Source organism: Ambystoma mexicanum, chromosome 6p (genome assembly GCF_040938575.1).
Source record: "Ambystoma mexicanum isolate Mex_15411 chromosome 6p, UKY_AmexF1_1, whole genome shotgun sequence".
Lineage (NCBI taxonomy): Eukaryota > Metazoa > Chordata > Amphibia > Caudata > Ambystomatidae > Ambystoma > Ambystoma mexicanum.
The window spans coordinates 21,273,774-21,293,784 of NC_090935.1; the positions used below are offsets into that span (position 1 = coordinate 21,273,774).

Consider the following 20,011-nt stretch of genomic DNA (forward strand, 5'->3'; position numbering starts at 1 on the left):
TTAGGCACGCGCGACCTTCTTTTCATATGGGCTTCACTCTTTGTAACTTGTAATTCGTATAATGCCAAAGTTAGGTATTCAGTAATGTTCTAGGAAACTTTCCCTCCTCCTAATGAGGACACACAACCATTCGGTTACACAGCAATTGTCCACAATGGGTTTTCAGTGACTTTAGCTTCTCAAGCAAGTTCACGGTATATGCAAGTGCTACAATTTTATTGTTAGCTAGACTTCGAGTATAACGAACATCTTTCACTCGCATTTAACAATACTCAAGTCACTTAGGAGCTGGCTACAGTTACCGGCAAGATCGGCGCACTATATTGGAACGCAGTGCTTCACTCACCGGTTTCATAGACACTGCTTTTGCGGGTTGCACTGCTTTCCCAATTTCCTCTACCACTTATACTGCTTCTGGCTCTCTGAGGACCCACACCCTTCTTCAGCACAGGTGTCTTTGGTCCGGCCCCTTAATTTGGGAGTTCTTTTCCTAAGACTTTAGTAAACTATCCCAGTGGTTTGTAGATCACCCAACTCTTAGTATCAGTCTGTACTACTTAGAGACCTTGGTAGAGTGGCAGAGCAGTCTGGCTTATCTTAAGAGGAAGATGTGAGCTGTAGGCAAGTACCAAGAACCCAACTACTAAAGCACATCAAAGAAACACTTAAACTTAACATATATGAAAATATTTATTTGTTATATACACAAGAGTCACTGTAATTCACTAAATATGAAAAAGCAACATACATAGACTTAATTGACAATACTTTGAAGAGAACATGTCTTACGCTGTAATTGTTTAACACTTGCAAATGTATCTATTTCATCTAGACTGGTAGAAAGTAATACAGTAATGTATTTAGTTAGCATACACATATAAGATAGTGTTTTTTAAGAAGGAAAATGGATGGTTAGAGTTATAATGGCAGAGCTTCAAGTTATAGAGGCAGTTCTCAACATAGGGCATGGGTGCACACCATACGGCCCGCGGGCCAGTTGCGGCCTGCCATGCCGTTTTGTCCGACCCGCCAGCAACAAACACTTTCCTAATAGAGGGCGGCCCGCAAGTGTCATCGGCCGCCCTCCATTAGGAAAAGTCTTTGTTGTCTTCTGGCCGGACAAAACGCTGGCCCTCATTGGCCCAGGGCACATGAACCACGGAGCTCCTACGAGCCACGTAGGGTGTGTGTGCTGCACCAATGGAGGGCCAGCCCTGCGGCTGGCGTGGCCAGTAAGGCTTGATGCCGGAAGGCATTTCAGCCTTGCCACGCCAGCTGTAGTACCGGACCTCGCCAGCGTTCCAGCCAGCCTGCCTTCCAGCACGCCGTCCGGTAAGTACAGATTTCTTTGGGGAGGAGGGATGTTTGTGTGTGTGTGTGTTGGATCTTTGTGCAGCTTGTATGTTGAGATGCGGGTGTGGGGTGTGTATCGGGTCTGCCTGAATGTGTTTGTGTGCAAGTGCAGTGTGTGTTGAGATGCGGGGGTGGGGTGTGTGTCGGGTCTGCCTGAATGTATTTGTGTACAAGTGCAGTGTATGTTCAGATGCTGGAGGGTATGGGGGTGTCGGATCTGACTGAATGTTTGTTGTTGTTGTGTGCACGTTCAGTGTATGTTGAGATGCGGGGTTGGGGGGGTTCGGGTCTGTGTGGGTGCATAGTGTATTGGTGTATGCTTGTGAATTTGTGTGCTGAGTTTGGGGGTGGGAGTTAGGGTCTGTATGGGTGCATAGTGTATTGGTGTATGCTTGTGAGTTTGTGTGTTGAGTTGGGGGGTGGGAGTTAGGGTCTGTATGGGTGCATAGTGTATTGTTGTATGCTTGTGAGTTTGTGTGCTGAGTTGGGGGTGGGGGTTCGGGTCTGTATGGGTGCATGGTGTATACTTGTTAGTTTGTATGCAGGGGTGGGGGGGTTGGGGTCTGTATGAGTATGTATGCATGGTGCATGCTTGGTGGCATGGGGCATAGTGTTTGGTTGAGGGGTGGGTCCATGGGGCTTAGTGTTTGGTTGAGGGGTGGGTGTCATGGGGCATAGTGTTTGGTTGGGGGTGGGGGCCGTGGGGCAAAGTGTTTGCTTGAGGGGTGGGTGTCTTGGGTCATAGTGTTTTCTTGAGGGGTGGGAGCCATGGGGCATAGTGTTTGGTTGAGGGGTGGGGGCCACGGGGCATAGTGTTTGGTTGAGGGGTGGGTGTCATAGGGCATAGTGTTTGGTTGAGGGGTGGGAGCCATGGGGCATAGTGTTTGGTTGGGGGGTGCGGACCATGGGGCATAGTGTCGCACTCCAAGAGTGAACCCAAAAATAAAGCTAGAACAGGCACAGTTAGGAGATGTACATCCTTTACTTTTTGTGGAAACCTGACTCAACGAAGGCCATTCTCCTATTGGGCAATCCAAACAGCAAAGTAAAGCATTCCAAAATAATGGAATGTCCAATCAAGTGTCAAGAAAATATATATATATTAATTAAACAGATGATATGCAATAACTAAATAGAAATAAATGATAACAATTGAAAATGTGTAGTACAAAATGTAAGTTTGAAATACAAATAAAAATCATTACACCTCAAAAACGTATTCTTTTTCCATGTGTTTAATAAAAATTGGGGGTTGAAAAAGCCTCCTGCCACGCCCCCCGCGCCTACTGCCCCACCCACATTTACTTTTCGGCCCACTATAGCCATCATGTAAGGTACTTTTGGCCCTCTGTCAAAATCAGTTGTGCACTCCTGACATAGGGTCTTGAATTGAACTTTAAGACCGTCTATCTAAAAGGCAGTTCGTAGAGGCTTAAAGTCTGGTAAAGTTGTAGAAATCATTAGGATATTTTGAAGCCTCTAAAAGGAAGATAGAAGAATGTTTTAACCAACGTTGGAGACCCTGTTAACGGACTCGCTAAGGTACACAAGCAGCAGCGTGGGTCAGAGGTAAGAGTGGGTTGCCCTGGACACCTCTACGTGGACTCCAACGCTCTGGAATGACTTTCTGGAATCGGGTAAGCAATACCTTTTTCCCCAAGTGTTTCTGCTGGATGCTCGGCAATGTTGCAGCTCTGGATCCGATTTGCGGATTCCTTTGTCTGATGACGAAAGGCAGGACAATGGACGGGATCTCTCAGCAGCCGTATCGAGGGAAGACCTGTGGCACGGCTTTCGGCAAATTCTATGGTCACTGTGGTTTTGCCACCTTTTCTTCAGCACCAACAAAGTTCGGCGGGTCAATCGGTCGGGGTGAATTGGATTGAATTGGATTGAGTCTCTAGAGTGTCCTGGAAGGCTCAGCAAATACTTGGACGGATTCAGCCTTTCAACGACGATGCACTTGAAATGGGCAGCAGGTGTCCGGGTATTGGGTTTCTGCAGCTCTGGAAACATGCAGGACCTTGGGAGATGTCTCAAATCAAAGTTTGTTGTGGGACTGGTTGTTCCCACCAGTCAAAGGGAAGGAGTCATCCTCTTCTGGGTTCATGTGTCGCATAGAAAACAGGGCCAGGACAGAAGTGGCCGCTTCACAGCGTTGCAAAGGGTCTGCAGGCGTCTCTGGTCGTCCTCTTTGGTTACTTCAGTTTCCAGTAGTCAACTTGCTTTACTCCAGAAGCCTCACCTTTTAATACAGTTCCAACACACGCTCCTCTACACTCTGTCTCAGCATTTTACAGAAGGGGGCGTATGGCTGTCCAATCAGGACAGCCAGACCCCCAGTGGGAGCTGGTTCTATTCAGGCACTCTGGCAGACAAAGGAAAGGGAGGCGGAAAACTCCTCCCCCACTTCTGCCTGCCCAGACACTCTGGAGCCTAGGCAGGGACACCCAAGGGTTCTGCCGCCACTGGCAAAACACACACACAGACCCAGCCCTCCAGAGAAGTTGTGTATTGTGCCTTTTTACACATGTAATTATGGCCAATACGGATGATTTCATTTTCTACTGAAAAAAACATACTTTCCACCACTAGATGGCACTGTAGTGTTTCCTTTGTCATCAGCAGCATAACAAGCAAGCAACACAGGAAAGCATGCACCCTTTTAAAATGTGTTCATACCCATAACGCCTAAAGCTTGATATGCTAAAAAGTAAAGTTTGCTTTGATGTCCTTAGTTGAATGTTCTTTAACCATGCATAACCATGCTGGAGGTTTGTGATGAATCTCCAAACCCAAGTGATTTTATGGCACAACTTATTTTTTTGTGTGTTTTTAAAGCGCTGAAAATAAAGGGGGTAAATCAGGAGGTTTTGCCTGTTGCATCTTATCGTTTTCCATTCCGGATGTGGAAAATAAAGGTACATTATTATTTTGGCACAAAATGCTGCTATAAGGATTTACATGTTGTCATGATGCTTTACTATGCAATTTTTTCATTTTGGAAGTAAACTCTATATGACAGTATTATTGTAGGTCTTGACACCCAAAACTTACATTTTTGTTCCAAGTCAAACGTGGAAAAAGGTGGCCGTGCCCAAATTGAAAGAGCAGGTTAAAATCCCAGCTTTGCTGTTTAGCGTAAGTGTGTGATGCTGGGCAAATAATGTAATCTCACAAAATTGGAGTGCTTATAAATGATTAAGTTTACACCCTTAAAATAGGACCGTTTTAATAAGTGTAGGGACACATGGGTGTATCCTGATGCTCCTCTGCTAGTGGCTCCAATACTGCTGCATAGACTTGCATTATTGCTGCACTGGCCCTCCCCCATTCTTGTAACACTGGATTTGACAGTCTCACCAGCCAGTCAGTGCACCAGAGATGCTAGTATAGCGTACTGTGGTAGAACCAACATTAAATGTGCCCCCCTGTTGCTCCCAGCCACTGAAGCTGCTTGGGCCGTCCCGAATACTGCCCCACACTTTGCAATGTCCTGTTATGCTATTATATTGAGTCTTTCATTGTACACTGCCATTTTCATACTTTCTAGGACCTTCAGGTTCTGCAAGAAGTGGGTGTTTCAGACTCAAAGGAGAGAGCAGTTAACTCATTGTAACATTGAAGCTGCACTAGAATAGTCTTATTACTATGAGTAATGAAGTTAGATGCCCTACACCAGTAAGTTTGTCATTCCCCACAGTCTATGAAGTTAGTGCCTCTCCCAACATTTGAAGGGTTATCCTCTGCCTAAAGTTTAGCCTAAGTGCACCCCTGGATGTGCGCACTTGCATTTTGATAGGCAGAGAGGTGAGGGAAGCCTTTCCCCGTAACTGGCAGTGTTAAAGTTTTACTGTGTTTGTTCAGAAAAATGTACTTGAACAAACGCAGTAAAACTTTAAAAGGTTACACTTTCAAGAAAGTCTTCCATCACCTCATATTGCGCTTTAAAATATACTATTTGATAGTTGGTCCCCACACCAGACCATGGGGGGAGGTGGGTAGAACAGTGGGGGCAGAGCCTCCAAGTTTGTTTCTGAAGAGGTTCCATAGTACCTACTTAGTAAAGATGTGTCATTTGCACGTGCCATGGAACAGAAGTGCAATTAACATGCAGAGCCGAGATGTGCCGTTAGCATGTGCAGAGACAGGATGTGGAGTTTGCACATACTAACTGCACATCCCGTCACTGCACAGGATGTGCAGTTAGTAAGTGCAGGGATGGGATGTGCAGTTAGCATGTGCAGAGAGGGTATGTCCCATTAGCATGTGCAAAGAGAAGGCGTGCCGTCAGCATGCACATCTCCTCTGTGCACATGCGTGCAGTTAGCACGCATGTTCAGAGAGCTGTCCCAGTAGTATGTGCGCAGAGAAGATGCACCATTAGCAGACGAGAAGAGATGTGCCAATAGCATTCCCAGAGAAGTGATTTTAGGTCACTATGGGTAGAGATATGTCCTGTAAACGTGTATATCAGGCTTGCTAAAGAGAACGTGTCCTATCAATACGTGAAAACCATGTATGCCATTAGAATATGCATAGAGATGCACTGTTAGCATGTGCATGGTGTAAAAGTGCAATTTGCACATGCAAATTACACAAATTTGCTCTTCAAATGCTAATAGCACATCTCTGAAAACGCTGAAAGGAGATGTGCCTTTACCACGTGCACAGAGTGCGTAGCGTACTCGTTAGTATGTTTCAAGAGGAGATGCGTATCTAGCATTTCCAGGGAGGATATATGCCATTATCAAGTGGAGTGATGTGCTGTTACTATGTGCTCAGACGGGATGTGCCATTTGCATGTGGAGTGAAGGGCACTGCACAAGCCAGACAACTTTGATCTACAACACTTTTGGCCTACGGGTCTGATTTTACGTATGTGTTGGATACGTTTACTCTCTTCCAGAGGAGAAAACTAATTTTTACTCTCTTGAAATTGCATTTACTCTCTAATTTGAAAAATCATGAGTAAAATACTCCCACCTCAAAATCTTATCTGGAGCACTGCACAGACCTCCCCCTCCCAGAATGGTAGTAGAAGGCCTAACAAAGAACAACCACGTTAGTAATGGCGAAAAAAGAGGGAAGCCCCCAAGTTATTACTTGGGTGCTCCTATTGTGTACTACAGAGGCTATGGACATAGCCTGCGGTATACAAATTACACAATAGTTGGTAGAACATGTCCACTGCCACCAGCCATAACTAGAAGGTTGTCTGTGTGACTAAAAAGTCACAGGAGCAGAGAGAAGGGGGATACTAGTTATCCCTTTAGCACTCAACAGAAGGTGGGGCATGCCGATCTCTCAGACTATAAAGTATTTGGGGGGGATACTAAGCATCTTTCTATCCTGGAGGACTGTGTGCTGCATTAGTAACATACAGATGCCTTAAAGAGGTATGGAGCATAAGAGGCCCCATAATACAGGTAAGATACAAAAAATTGAGTTCCCAAATACAGAGCCCATAAGAAGGAATTAGTGGAAAAAGGCTCCACTCATTCAGGATTAAAGAAAAAGGTCCAGGAGTCCAGCAAAACGTGCTGGGGGTCTCGCTAGGAGTGGGGATGAAGCATAAAAATGATAAATCACCCTAATCCCGGTTTGCCTTCTGCTTCTGGCCTTCGTCTCCTGCACGTTCACAGCTCTGCAATCATGGCAATCAGGCTCACATGGGGAAAACCTAGACTCCTACATGTCTTCAGTTGCGCAGCCTCTGCACTTAAGATTTTGGGAGAACAGAACTCTCTCAGAACTTGCAGGTGAAAACTGCTGTCTCCACGTTCCTGCGTCCCTTCTGTTCTTCCACTTTCCTTTTTTAAATTTATTTTGGATTTGTGAAGCACACTAACAGCCCAAGGGCATCGAGTTGCTGTTGCAAGACATCGTCTTGGTTACATTCTTTTGATTTGCCAGCCTCGTGCTTCTCCTCTGCTACAGCCAGCCTTCCAGCTCCTTCCACTCCTGCTTTCCTGCTGGGGCTTGTTATGCCTCACAGGTTCAATGATTGTCTTCAGGTATGGGGAATTAGCCTTAATTGCCTGACTGCTGCATCTTTAGCCCTCTTCCTCGTCTCAGTACCCCAGTCATCAACAGTGTGGAATTGCAGGGATCCTTCCGCATTAGACAACCCCCAGGGCTGGGATCAGGAAGCGTCTGCCTTTCCCTGGCCACATGAGGAGGGTCCCAGACAAGGTTTCTGGGGAGAATCATGTCTGATTCTTCACAGAACCCTCTGTATTCTCTCAGATTTCCGTCTTCAGCGTAACAGGATAGCCTTCCTTGCCCTGCTTCAGGCTTCTTCTACACTGCTTTTACCGTAACCAGCGAGAACCAATCCCCAGCTGAAACAACTTGCAACTGAACTGGCTTTCCTTTTATTCAGTCCTTTCATCCTTGAGCCGACTACTGATCGGCTGAACTGTCCGGCTTCATCATTGGTGGAAGAAGTGCTTCCATAATTTCCTCCCACGGTAGGTCATCCCCTATTGGCCAGTTCGAATAGCAGTTGGATCAATTCGGAGTTCCAATGAACTCTCCAGGATTACAGTGGGACAAAAGGGAGCAGAATCACTGTATAGAATATATTGCAGCGGGACAGTATTGCAGTGGGACACAAGGGAGAAAAAGCACTGTATAGCATATATCACAGCAGGACTGATTGCATTGGGATACAAGGGAGCAAAAGTACTGTATAGCATATATTGCAGTGGGACCGGATTGCAGTGGAACGCAAGGGAGCAGAATGACTGTATATTACAGCAGGACATGATTACAGTGAGACACAAGGGAGCATCACTGTATAGCATATATTGCAGCAGGACAGGATTACAGTGGGACCAAGGGAGCAAAATTAATTTTCAATTATCAATAAAACAACTCACTCTATAATTCAGATGTGTCATCGCAGGTTAGAATATACTCTGATGTATTCACTTTATGAAACAAGTGTTTGCATCATTAAATACAACTCCGTTCAAAATATGTTTTACCCCCTTGATTCGAGATGACAAAACATTAACAAATCCTTTTATGCTCTTGGAATTTCCCTTTTATGCATCTCTCACTCCGCGGGGAAACCTTCCTCCCCACATTGGAAGGAACCATGTAAGCCACAGCGGCACTGCAAACCTACCACAGGAATCAAAACGATAGCACATTCAGAATATTTCTAAGTTGTCGCCAACATAGACGCGTGCCAATCAATTTATGAAGCATCACTGTAAATTCAAGAAAAGCCGAAGTCCTTGTGCTAGTGTTCAGTACGTCCTTGGTCTGTTACAGCCTGCTGTAAGAGATAACTATGTATTCTCTTTGTACGGGCCTACCCAGGACTGGTCGAGTGACCAGGACTCAGATGAGGATACAGAAAAAGGAACCCCTTTAGAAGAAACAAATACAAATCAAGAAGTGGCGTAGGCTCGGATGGGGGGGAGGGAGAGGGGCAGGCAGCAGACACGGAAATATAAATGTACATTTTGAAATATAACGATATGTACTGCAAGTCTGTTGTATATTGTTTTGGTTGTGATACAATCAATAAAAATTGTTAAAAAAAAAACTATGTTCTCTTTTTCAGTATGAGATGTACACAATCGAGAAGAATGCTGAGCGGACCGCATCCGCTGGTAGACTTCTGTATGACATGTAAGTACACGTTTCTTAATTGGGGTTCTGCATGACTTCATTGTCCGAAATAAATAAGTTTCAGTAAGCTGTTTGCATAGATTTACTGCTAATTGTATCACATTCTGCAGGTCAAATCTAAAGGAAAGTCAGGTGCTCACTGCATTTAATTTAATTTAATTTTAAGCTTTCCTCGGAAATACTCAGACTCCATCAAAGAAGCGGCCCTTCCTGTGATTCAGAAACAGTGTAAAGGAATCTATGTAGCGTGATATGATGATATGATGTGGCATATATAACACGCATGGATTTTCTATGCATTCCCTATGGCCCCACCCAGTGTCAGGGTTGTCTTGAAATAACGTACCCTCCCGAACCTCCTCCTCCCCATGAACTTCATCGGAGTTGTCCTTCGGTTCCGTGGGTTTCTTCTTTCTTGCGTCGGGGTCTTTCTTTTCCTTGGGTTTCTTGTCCTTTCTATCATGTAAGTAAGGCATGGCTCCCTCAGAGGCCACCGTGACCGGTATAGTAGCAAGTCCTGGGGAACTCCAAGGAGCCAGACCCCTTACCAGGGAAAAAGCCGAAATGGCACTGAAAATCCCCGGTGGAAGTAGTGCCGGTATGCAGAGTCCAGGAGTGTGGAAAGAAGACTGAATTATAGGTGGTCTGCAATAGTTCACAAATCCAACAACCGGACTGGGACCAATGAGCTGGATATGGGTGGCGGTAGATGCAGCTCCTCGGGCGAGACAAGGTCCAATCTGAGACGGTGAGATCTCAGACCATCTTGTGGAAACGGCAGAGCCGTATGGAAGGGGTAAGAAAGACGACCAAGTGGCTGTAAGAAACTTGTTTAGCAAAACGATCAGAAGGCGTCCGGATACCGAGAAGGAGTCGCGCTGTAATAAGGAAGGTCCCGAAGCAACGAAGGAAGAATAGTCGGTAAACACAGGAATCGCAGGGTGAGTTGCTAGAGCGCAGAAGAATAGCGGACAGGTAAGCAAATGCAGGATGGCAGAGAGCCGAACGAAAGACGGACTGAGAAAAGCTCTGTTTTGTAAGTGAGATTACGTTAGAAAGAAAGACAGAGAAAGTGAGGTACCGAAGTATGCGACAGACGGGGAAAGAAAAATGGGGTGTAACGTAGCGCATACATATACTCACAAATACAACAGAGGTAGAGTCAAAGAAAGCAAACGAAGGATTGAATCTCCAGCAGGTAGAGAGGAACTAGGGAGAACTGTGAAGAACACAGCAGCGGAATGTCACGGAAATGACGATACAATGCGCTGTTCCGGGAAAAACAGGGCGTTGATATGCACAGGGCGGCCATGATGAATGAGGACTAGACCAATAACATCGAAACTAACGGCTTGTGCTCAATGCTTCCACTTCTGACAGTTTCCAAGGGCGAAGCCTGACACCCAGACCCTCCGATGTGTCCTATGATCATTGCAGCTAGAACCCACAGAATTTCAAGAGACTTCTCAGTGTGGAGCAGACCTAATGGTCCAGGCACATAATTGCATACCCAGCCTTCATCTTTTTAAGAAAACATTATCTTTTGTTTGAAAAGCCAAGAGCAACTGTCCGGTTCCTGAGATCTTTTCATTGAGTCCATTTGTTTCAAGCCAAGTGCAATTCCTCAAATGATATGAGAACGGAATCACGTGACACATTTGCCTGCTCCGTAGAGTGTATTGGGAGGCCCTCGTCCATGTCCAGGTCACCAGAGGTTCCAGAGGCGCCTCAATATTTGCTTTACCCGCAGAATGTATTGGGAGGCCCTCGTCCATGTCCAGGTCACCAGAGGGTCCAGATGTGCCTCAAAATCTACTTTACCCGCAGAATGTATTGGGAGGCCCTTGCCAATGTCCAGGTCACCAGAGGGTCCAGATGTGCCTCAATATTTGCTTTACCCGCAGAATGTATTGGGAGGCCCTCCTCCAGGTCACCAGAGGGTCCAGGGGCGCCTGGACATTTGCCTTACCTGGCAGAGTGTATTGGGAGGCCCTGGTCCATGTGCAGGTCACCAGAGGGTCCAGAGGTGCCTCGATATTGGCTTGTCCTGCAGAATGTATTGGGAGGCCCTCGTCCATGTCCAGGTCACCAGAGGCTCCAGAGGCGTCTCGATATTTGCTTTATCCGCAGAATGTATTGGGAGGCCTCGTCCAAGTCACCAGAGGGTCCATAGGCACCTGGACATTTGCCTTACCTTCAGAATGATTTGGGAGGCCCTGGTCCATGTGCAGGTCACCAGAGGGTCCAGAGGTGCCTCGATATTGGCTTGTCCTGCAGAATGTATTGGGAGGCCCTCATCCAAGGCCAGGTCACCAGATGGTCCAGAGGCACCTCAATATTTGATTTACCCGCAGAATGTATTGGGAGGCCCTCTCCATGTCCAGGTCACCAGAGGATCCAGAGGCATCTCGATATTTGCTTTATCCGCAGAATGTATTGGGAGGCCCTCGTCCATGTGCAGGTCACCAGAGGCGTCTAGATATTTGCTTTATCCACAGAATGTATTGGGAGGCACTCCTCCATGTCCAGGTCACCAGAGGGTCCATGGGCGCCTCAACATTTGCCTAATGTATTGGGAGACCCTCGTCCATGTGCAGGTCACCAGAGGGTCCAGAGGTGCCTCAACATTTGCCTAATGTATTGGGAGGCCCTCGTCCATGTGCAGGTCACCAGAGGGTCCAGAGGTGCCTCAACATTTGCCTAATGTATTGGGAGGCCCTCGTCCATGTGCAGGTCACCAGAGGGTCCAGAGGTGCCTCAACATTTGCCTAATGTATTGGGAGGTCCTCGTCCATGTGCAGGTCACCAGAGGGTCCAGAGGTGCCTCAACATTTGCCTAATGTATTGAGAGACCCTCGTCCATGTGCAGGTCACCAGAGGGTCCAGAGGTGCCTCAACATTTGCCTAATGTATTGGGCGGCCCTCGTCCATGTGCAGGTCACCAGAGGGTCCAGAGGTGCCTCAACATTTGCCTAATGTATTGGGAGGCCCTCGTCCATGTGCAGGTCACCAGAGGGTCCAGAGGTGCCTCAATATTTGAAAGGACTGCTTTATGCAGTCAATGGTGCATAAACTAGAACGGTTCTCTAAGGAGAACATCATGTTTGTTTGTTTATTTTATTTATATAACGCTCCAGACCCAGAGGTAGAAGGGCGCTTAAGGAAGCGGTTACAAAGTGGCATATATACATTTCCATAATCCAACCAAATGGGATATGTGCAGTTTCAGGTACATCCATTTATACAAATTACAAACATGATTAAGCAGTATGTCGTATGCTTGGATCATTAGCGGAAAGGAGTGGGTGTTATATTTTAGTCAGTAGCCAGTCAATAACATGTTTACGAAAAATCTGAAATGACTCGATGGTTTTTATGTTGAGTGGTAGAGTGTTCCAGAGTTGGGGGGCAAGTACTGCGAAGCTAGTGCCACCTGCTCTTTTTAAGGAGATTCTAGGTACTGTTAAGCATAATGTGTTGGTGGATCTGGTGGTTCTATTGGCGGGTTTCATGGTGAATCTATTGGTGGGATATGGTGGGGCTAGGTGGTTTAAAGCCTTGTAGGTAAGGCAGAGGGGTTTCAAGTCAATTATTTGTTTTATGGACAGCCACTTGCATGACATTCTGATGGTGGTAATGTGCTCTCGCTTGGGGATGTTAAGAGCTGCTCGTAGTGCATTATTTTGGAGCACTTGAAGTTTGGAGCTTATGGTTTGGTTGGCACCTAGGTACATGCTGTTGCAGTAGTCCAGCTTTGACTGTATGAGGGCCCTAGCAAGAGTAAGGCAACTATTAGGGGATAGGAAGGGTCTGCTGGCCCTGATCAGCTTGCCAGTGTAGGCAGTGGCTGAGGCAGTCATATTGATTTGTTTGGTGAGATTGGTGTTGGCATCAAGGTAAAAGCATGGGGTTTTTACACTTTTAACAATGGGGATAGTATTGCCATCGATGATTATGTTGTTGTAGCTCAACTTGGAACTAGGAGAGCCGACAAGGAGAAGTGACGTCCACAATGTAGTTGCCTGAGATGGTAAGGAGTATCTGGGTGTTGTCTGCATAGTTGGTGTAGGTGACACCCAGACGGTCCAATTTGTCGAATAGGGGTTTTGTAAATATATTGTAGAGCTTGGGAGAGAGGCAGGAGCCTTGTGGGACTCCACATGTGTTGGGGATGGGGTCTGCTGCCGCTGTGGTGGAGAAGACCCATATAGTTCTGTTTGCCAAAAAGGATTGTATCCATGTGGAGGCTGACGGGGAGAAGTGAGCTGCGGTGGATAAGTGGCTGCAAAGGATTTCATGATAAACTAGATCGAACGCCGCTGAGAGGTGTAGGAGGAGTAGGATGGCGGCATTACCTTTGTCCTTGATTTCATCAATCTGACTTTTGAGGTCAACCAGGGCAGTTTCTGTACCGTGTTGTGGTCTAAAGCCAGATTGACGTATACCAAGCAGTTGGTTAGATTCCAGGTGTTCTTGAATCTGGAGGTAAGCCACTCTGTCCAGTATTAGCAGGAATGGTACAGTAGTGATGGGCCTGTAGTTGGTGGGTATGGCTGGGTCAAATGATTGTTTTTTTAAGAGTGGGAGAACCACTAATTAGGAGACTTTTAATCTTGCGTGAGAATTTTCCTTACTCAACACAAACCCTCAAAAGAACTGCAGGTGAAAATTGAATGTTTGTTTCTAGCAGACACATTGGGGGGGAATGAGAGGGGAAGCTAAGGGGTACAACATTTTATTCCCATGTCCGCAGATTGGCATCGAGGATAGACTATATATGGGTGTCACGCCCCTTGTTGGGGAGGGTGAAGGAGGTGGAAGTGGGAGCTATCACCATATCTGACCACGCCTCCATCACTCTGTCATTTACAATATCAAAACTACTAAAGGGGCTCTGGAAGTGGAGTTATCCGACACACATATTTAAGGATGAAATCCTGAGTAAGGAACCAATGGAGGAGATAGACCAATACTTCCAAATAAATGAGACCCAGGAAATAAACCCCCGATTTATTTGGGATGCATTTAAAGCCATTATCATAGGGAGTATAATAGTGATAAAAGCTAGACGAGAAAGAGAGATTAGGTAGACAGAAGAGTAACTGAAAGATAAATTGAAGGCACTTGCCTTCAAAATGGTGACCAAACACTCAGGGGAAGTAAGGAATGAGTTTAGGGCGGTCGGAGGCCAGCTTGAAACACAGGTCCCTTAGGCACCTAAAACAGAAATACTATATTAAAGAAAATAAAGCGGACAGATTATTGGCAAGAATGCTCTGAAAGGAAGAAAAGGAGAGAATCATCCTAAAAATCAGGACGGCAGAGGGGGAAGAACGAACAGACCTTAGGGCTATCAAGAGGGAATTTACGCAGTTTTATGGGAAAGTATAAATCAGACGTTCCAAAAGAGGGAGTCAGGTGGAGTATTTGGAAAATTGTAGATTGCGGAAGATAACGCCCAAGAAGGGGAAGATTTAGAGAAGGATATAACCAGGGAAGAAGTGTGCAAAGCAATCAACGCTCCCCTCCCCTCAATAAAGCCCCGGGCCCAACGGCTTCACGTCAGAATTTTATAAATTTTACAAGGAGATCCTGGCCCCTTGGCTAGCCTCTTTGTTTAATAGATTTCGAGTGGGGGGGAATACACCCTCAATGGACGAAGCAAAAGTGATACTGTTTTCTAAGCCGGGGAAGGATGACACATTATGCGGCTCATATAGGCCAATTGCGCTTATTAACTTAGACACCGAAATATATACAAAGATCCTGGCAAACCGATTAGATCCCCTCCTCTCCGGGCTGATAGATCCCGATCAGTCAGGCTTTATACGCGGCAGACGAACCCATGATAACACTAGAAGAATCGCCCATATCTTAGAGAAGGTCAACAATACACGTACTGATGTTCTAGTGGTCGGGTTGGTCACAGAAAAAACATTTGACAGGGTGGACTGGAGGTTTCTTTTTCTCACCATGTGTAAAATGGGGTTTGGAGAAGCTTTTATGTCAAAGATTGCAGCCAATTACCAAAACCCATCTCTGTGTTTACTTCTAAACGGGGAGCTCTCGGACCAGGTAGCGGTATCAAGCGGTACGAAACAGGACTGCTCCCTATCTCCGCTATTATATGCGATACACCTAGAACCTCTCCGGAGCAAGATTAGAGACACCCAAGAAATAGACTGGGTACCATTCGGAAGTAGTGTGCATAAAGTTGCTGCATTTGCGCATGGTATGCTGCTAAGTCTAACCAACCCAGATCAATCCCTAAAGGCAGTGGACAGCGTCCTCGCCCATTTATGGGAGATAGCGTGGCTGAAAATAAAAAAGGGCAAGCCGCAGGTACGGAGTATACAGCTGTCACCAGAAAGGGAAGGAAAGATAAGACCTGGATCGCCCTACTTGTGGGCCTCTAATAAGCTAAAATATCTAGTAATATACATTACAAAAACTATAGACCTACTATTTGAGGCTAGCTTGCCTCCTCTATTGGAAACTATTAATTTTATGCTACTCTGGTGGAATCCCTTAGCTATATCATGGCTGTGCAGGATAAATGGCATAAAAATGGCGGTGTTGCCGAAATTGTTCTACACATTCATGGCAATCCCGGCAAGGGTCCACATGTCCTTCTTCAGGGCTCTATGCAAACATATGCAGACGTTTGTCTGGGAGCGGAAGAAACCGAGAGTTGCATGTAAGTTGATGCGGCAGCCTAGGAACCAGGTGGGGGGATGGGTGACCCAGTCCCTATTGCGTACTATTGCGTAGCCCAAATTGGAGTGATAAGGGACTGGACAAATGAAGACAGGGGGAAAATGTGGAGAGATATGAACAGAGCGGTGGTGGGAGCGGATCTAGAGAAGGTTCTATAGCTACCCCAAGAGGACAGACCTCGCAGCATGTACTGTAGTGATATTGAAGCCCTTGTGGGGCACACGTGGGATGAACTAGTAAAGCGCTCCAAGATAACCACGTTCCCCTCACCACTCGCCCCGATTTTTAGGAACCCACAATTCACACCAGGGTGGGACAGGAAGGACTTTGACAAATGGCAGGATGTGGGTTGTCGAAAGCTAAGGGACTTGTATGAAGGAGACGGGAACAAATCGTTCTCCCAATGCAAAAGTGACTTTGGGCTAGATGAAGGGGAAAGATTCCAGTATGCCCAATTGAGACACCGAGCCCTAAACCCTAAGATAAGGGAGGCGGCGACAAGAGAACTAACCCCATTTGTGACCACCAACTCGGGGGATAAACATCTGGTGGGGGACCTCTATAGATTAAGGAAGGGGAGGAGCCCGGGTGAGAAGGCTTTTGCATAACTGGGAGAAGGAAACCAAGCGAGCGATAGACATGGACCAGGGAAGAGCCTATGGGTGAGTATTCCCAGACTGGCACGCTTGTTACCAATCCAAAAATATACCGGACATCCTCCAGACGCTACTGGAGGGGACGCGGGGAGGAAGGAACATGGGGGCACATTTGGTGGCAATTTCCAGTAATGGAACTGTTCTGGGAAACGATCCAAGAAGCAATAAAAGTCATACTGGGGATGGAGAAGACACCGAACCAGGGGTTGTTTATATGGGGCCTTGATGGAGAGCTAGAAAAGGTGACCACAAAGGTGCTGCAAAAAACGTATGTGATCCTGGGGATGGCCGGGGCCCTGTTAGTAGCCCGCAAATGGAAAGCAAAAGAGGTGCCCTCAGAGCACGAATGGGTGAGCAAAATATGGAGCCTGGTAGCCATGGAAAAAGCAACACATGGGATTGGGGGAGAGCTTCAGAAATTCCTTAGGGACTTGGAGCTGGTGTTGCAATTCCTAATGAAAGACTACAGGAAAGCATGGTGTCCAAGGAGGATGCAACTCTTGGGCCTGGTCTGATGACCACCCCACACAAGAGCCAGGGAGGCGCCTCCAAGTTCACTCGGGGGAATGATGGGGAAAGGAAGGTTGGCACGATGCACAGGCCAAGGAGGAATGGATCACTCTGGACCTGGGTAGGAGGGGGAGGGAGGAGTTGGCGGGATTAGGGGGGACGATTATAGTTATATATTATTTTTAAAAATGCCAATAAAAAAGAATATGAAAAAAACGGACTGTTAAATAAATAATTATTTTACTAGAAAGCCTTGCGCAGAAGTTTTATTTGGATACTTGTATGTGTGAATTTCAATGCTACGGCTCTACAGCTCACATTTACCCCTCTTGAGATGTGTCTGGCTGATCAGTCACTCTACCAACTTGTGTAATACAGACCTATACCAAAGGTTGGGTTGCTTAATACCAAGAGGGCAAGACTGGTGTAGTCTCCCACATGGTTACTGCATACAAGCTTGCCCAACAGTTCCTCAGGTTTAAATGACCTGCACAGCTGATTGTTAGGACGACTGCCTTTCCACATTAACTTGATGTTACCTTCATTCTACATTGACTCCTTACTCCACTTCCTCGTCTCAAGGCTTTATGGGCGTTGGAGTCCAAAGGAGATTTTAAACCTTTTAAAGTTACATCTTTATTTAAATTAAATAACCCTCATGAACAGGAGATGATAAATGTGTTTTATGGGTGTTATGTATATACGAAGAGTGAATGGTATTCTGTCTAGGTGGATGTTTGATAAGCAGGGGTTTCAGCATTTTACAACTGGAGGGTTTTGAATAATGACAACATGCCATTGCCATCAGGAATGCTGGATTCATAGGGTCTTCTTCACATGAAAGGGAAGAAAACCACGTTTCTCCTAATGGAGTCACCAAGTCGCCCCGCCAGCCATCTCCTACCATGTGATCCACCCTGATAATACTACCCCCAGGGTCAGGATCAGGTAACGGCTGACTACCCCTGGCCGCATGTGAGGAGATATTTGGCTGTAGATTCGTGCTGACTCTGCAGGCTTTATCGCACGCCCCTCTCCCCATGTCGGTGATTGATACTGTAGCTATGCTATCGTGGCATATGCTGAAAATATCTTTTAGTAAACAATACTCATATTCTAGCTGTCTTAATGGCACAAAATATTTATGTATATATAAAACGGTGATGTTATTAATGTTCTTATATAAAGCATGTGTGAAGAGATGCCTTCAGTTAAAGGTGTGTGGCATGTGGGACTTAGCATTATGGTGCACGTACATTGTTTGTGGGGGAGAGGTTTGATCGCACTGCTGTACAGTGTCCAGGAACAGACATTACAATACTGCTGGAGTACAGTAGCTCCCTATTTGTTAAGACATTAGACTTTCCACAAGCCCTAATCTTTGCAGCACAGTATGCATGGTTTAGAGAGCTAGAGTGGGACAGGCTGTGGTGATGTCTGTGTGCACTGACGCTTATACAGTACTCTTCATAAGCTTGGATGCCATTTTCCTCCCCACCACCTTGGATTCAAGTCTCTGGTTAGCAAGTGGGGGTTGCACTTTCTAACTGGCAAAATATGTTTCAAGATGTATTTCTTCTTTAAGGGCACCAAATAATTTCCTGTACATGACTCTTGATTTCATTTTTGCTAAAATTGTGTTGCAGGTTCGTAAATTTCCCAGACCAACCTGTTGTGTGGCGTGAGATCAGTGTTATTACTTCGGCTCTTCGGAATGACTCACAGGATAAACAAACCCTTTTTCTTCGTGGTAAGGATAAAGCACAGCAGCGGTGGGGGATGGATGTTTCTAAGAACATTTTTGTTCAAGTTATTGTACTAGTTGAGCGATTCACAGAACGTTTTGGATGTACTCTCACTAGTAAAATGCCCCCTGGAAGGTGTGCTTGATTTCTAATATTGTTTGTCTTTCCACATAGTTTTGTGACTAACTTGTTAAATTCTCTGGAATTAAATTTTCCAGTATTTCAATGCAGTGTCATCATGTTTTAGAAAATAATTTTTGATGTATGTCACAGATGGCATAGCAATCACTCCATGTCAGAGATGATTCAGCCTTGTGGCCCCTAGTGCTATCCCGCATTCTCGTCCTATGACCCTCACCCTAACCTGGTGTCCCTGGCCCTGGGTCAATAGATACCAAATGTTGACCCCTGCTGTCTAGGTTCTGCCTTGCTCTGATGGCGAGTACCTTTAGGCCCCTCAATGACTTCCTAACTGTCCTTACTCCATCCAGTGATTTGGATATAGCCTGGTTTGGTTCAGGATGCCCTGACCCGTCCACTCTGAACTCACTCCTTCTGATCTTGCCACCACCCTTTGATGTTACTTCTCCAATTCAACACTAATACCCCTGCTCCATGTGACATTTCTCCTCCTCCACATTGCTACTCTCTATCTACACACTACTGCTCTCTTTCATACCACTACTCCCCTCCTTCCCACCATTAGCCTGCCCCACCACACTACTACTCCACTTTCCAAATTATGCTAGCTCCACCGTCATCGGTGCTCTCTCATTGCTCCCTTTCAACGACTCTGCTTCTTGACATTGTTTGTGCGATCTGCATCGCTCTGGGTTTGCCATCATCTGTGCTCACTTCCATCTTGCCAGCTCCACCGTCATCGCTGCTCTCTCATTGCTCCCTTTCAACGACTGCTCCTTGACATCGTTTCCGCGATATGCCTTGCTCTGGGATTTGCCATCTTTGCTCGCTGTCATCTTGCCAGCACACCATCGTCTGTGAGAAAGACATAGTACCATGAGTCCGACCACAACACAAGGATGCAAGTTCAAAAACCTTTATTGAAATTCTTGGGGTTTGGAAAACTCCTACTTTGGCCTATAACTAGGATGGAGTTCGTCTCAACCATAAAATAATAAAGCACGCAGTCCTATGAGTCTTTGTCAAATCAAAATGGCTTATACTAAGAAAAACCTAATGCCTGCCATACCTCTCATACAATAACGGTGTAAAAAGGAAAGAGTGAGTCAAAACTAAAGTCATGATAGCAATAGTATTGGTTAGCAACTCCCTTCCCCTAGAGTAAATCCTGGGGCATGGAGACTTGCTGTAAGGTGGATTGGCTGATACGTTCCCCAGCTGGGCACACTTCACAGCGGCTAG

At 46.1% G+C, this 20,011-nt stretch overlaps 1 protein-coding gene across 2 annotated transcripts in view; it reads left to right on the forward strand.

The window, feature by feature from the left end:
* The window catches only part of INTS10 (integrator complex subunit 10), a 372,357-nt gene that overhangs the window by 18,175 nt on the left and 334,171 nt on the right, over positions 1–20,011 (forward strand). For both annotated transcript variants that reach the window (XM_069626653.1, XM_069626654.1), the window contains exons 2-3: positions 8,933–9,000; positions 18,530–18,633. In XM_069626653.1, coding sequence (XP_069482754.1) covers positions 8,933–9,000; positions 18,530–18,633 — 172 coding nt within the window. The remainder of the gene's footprint in view (positions 1–8,932; positions 9,001–18,529; positions 18,634–20,011) is intronic.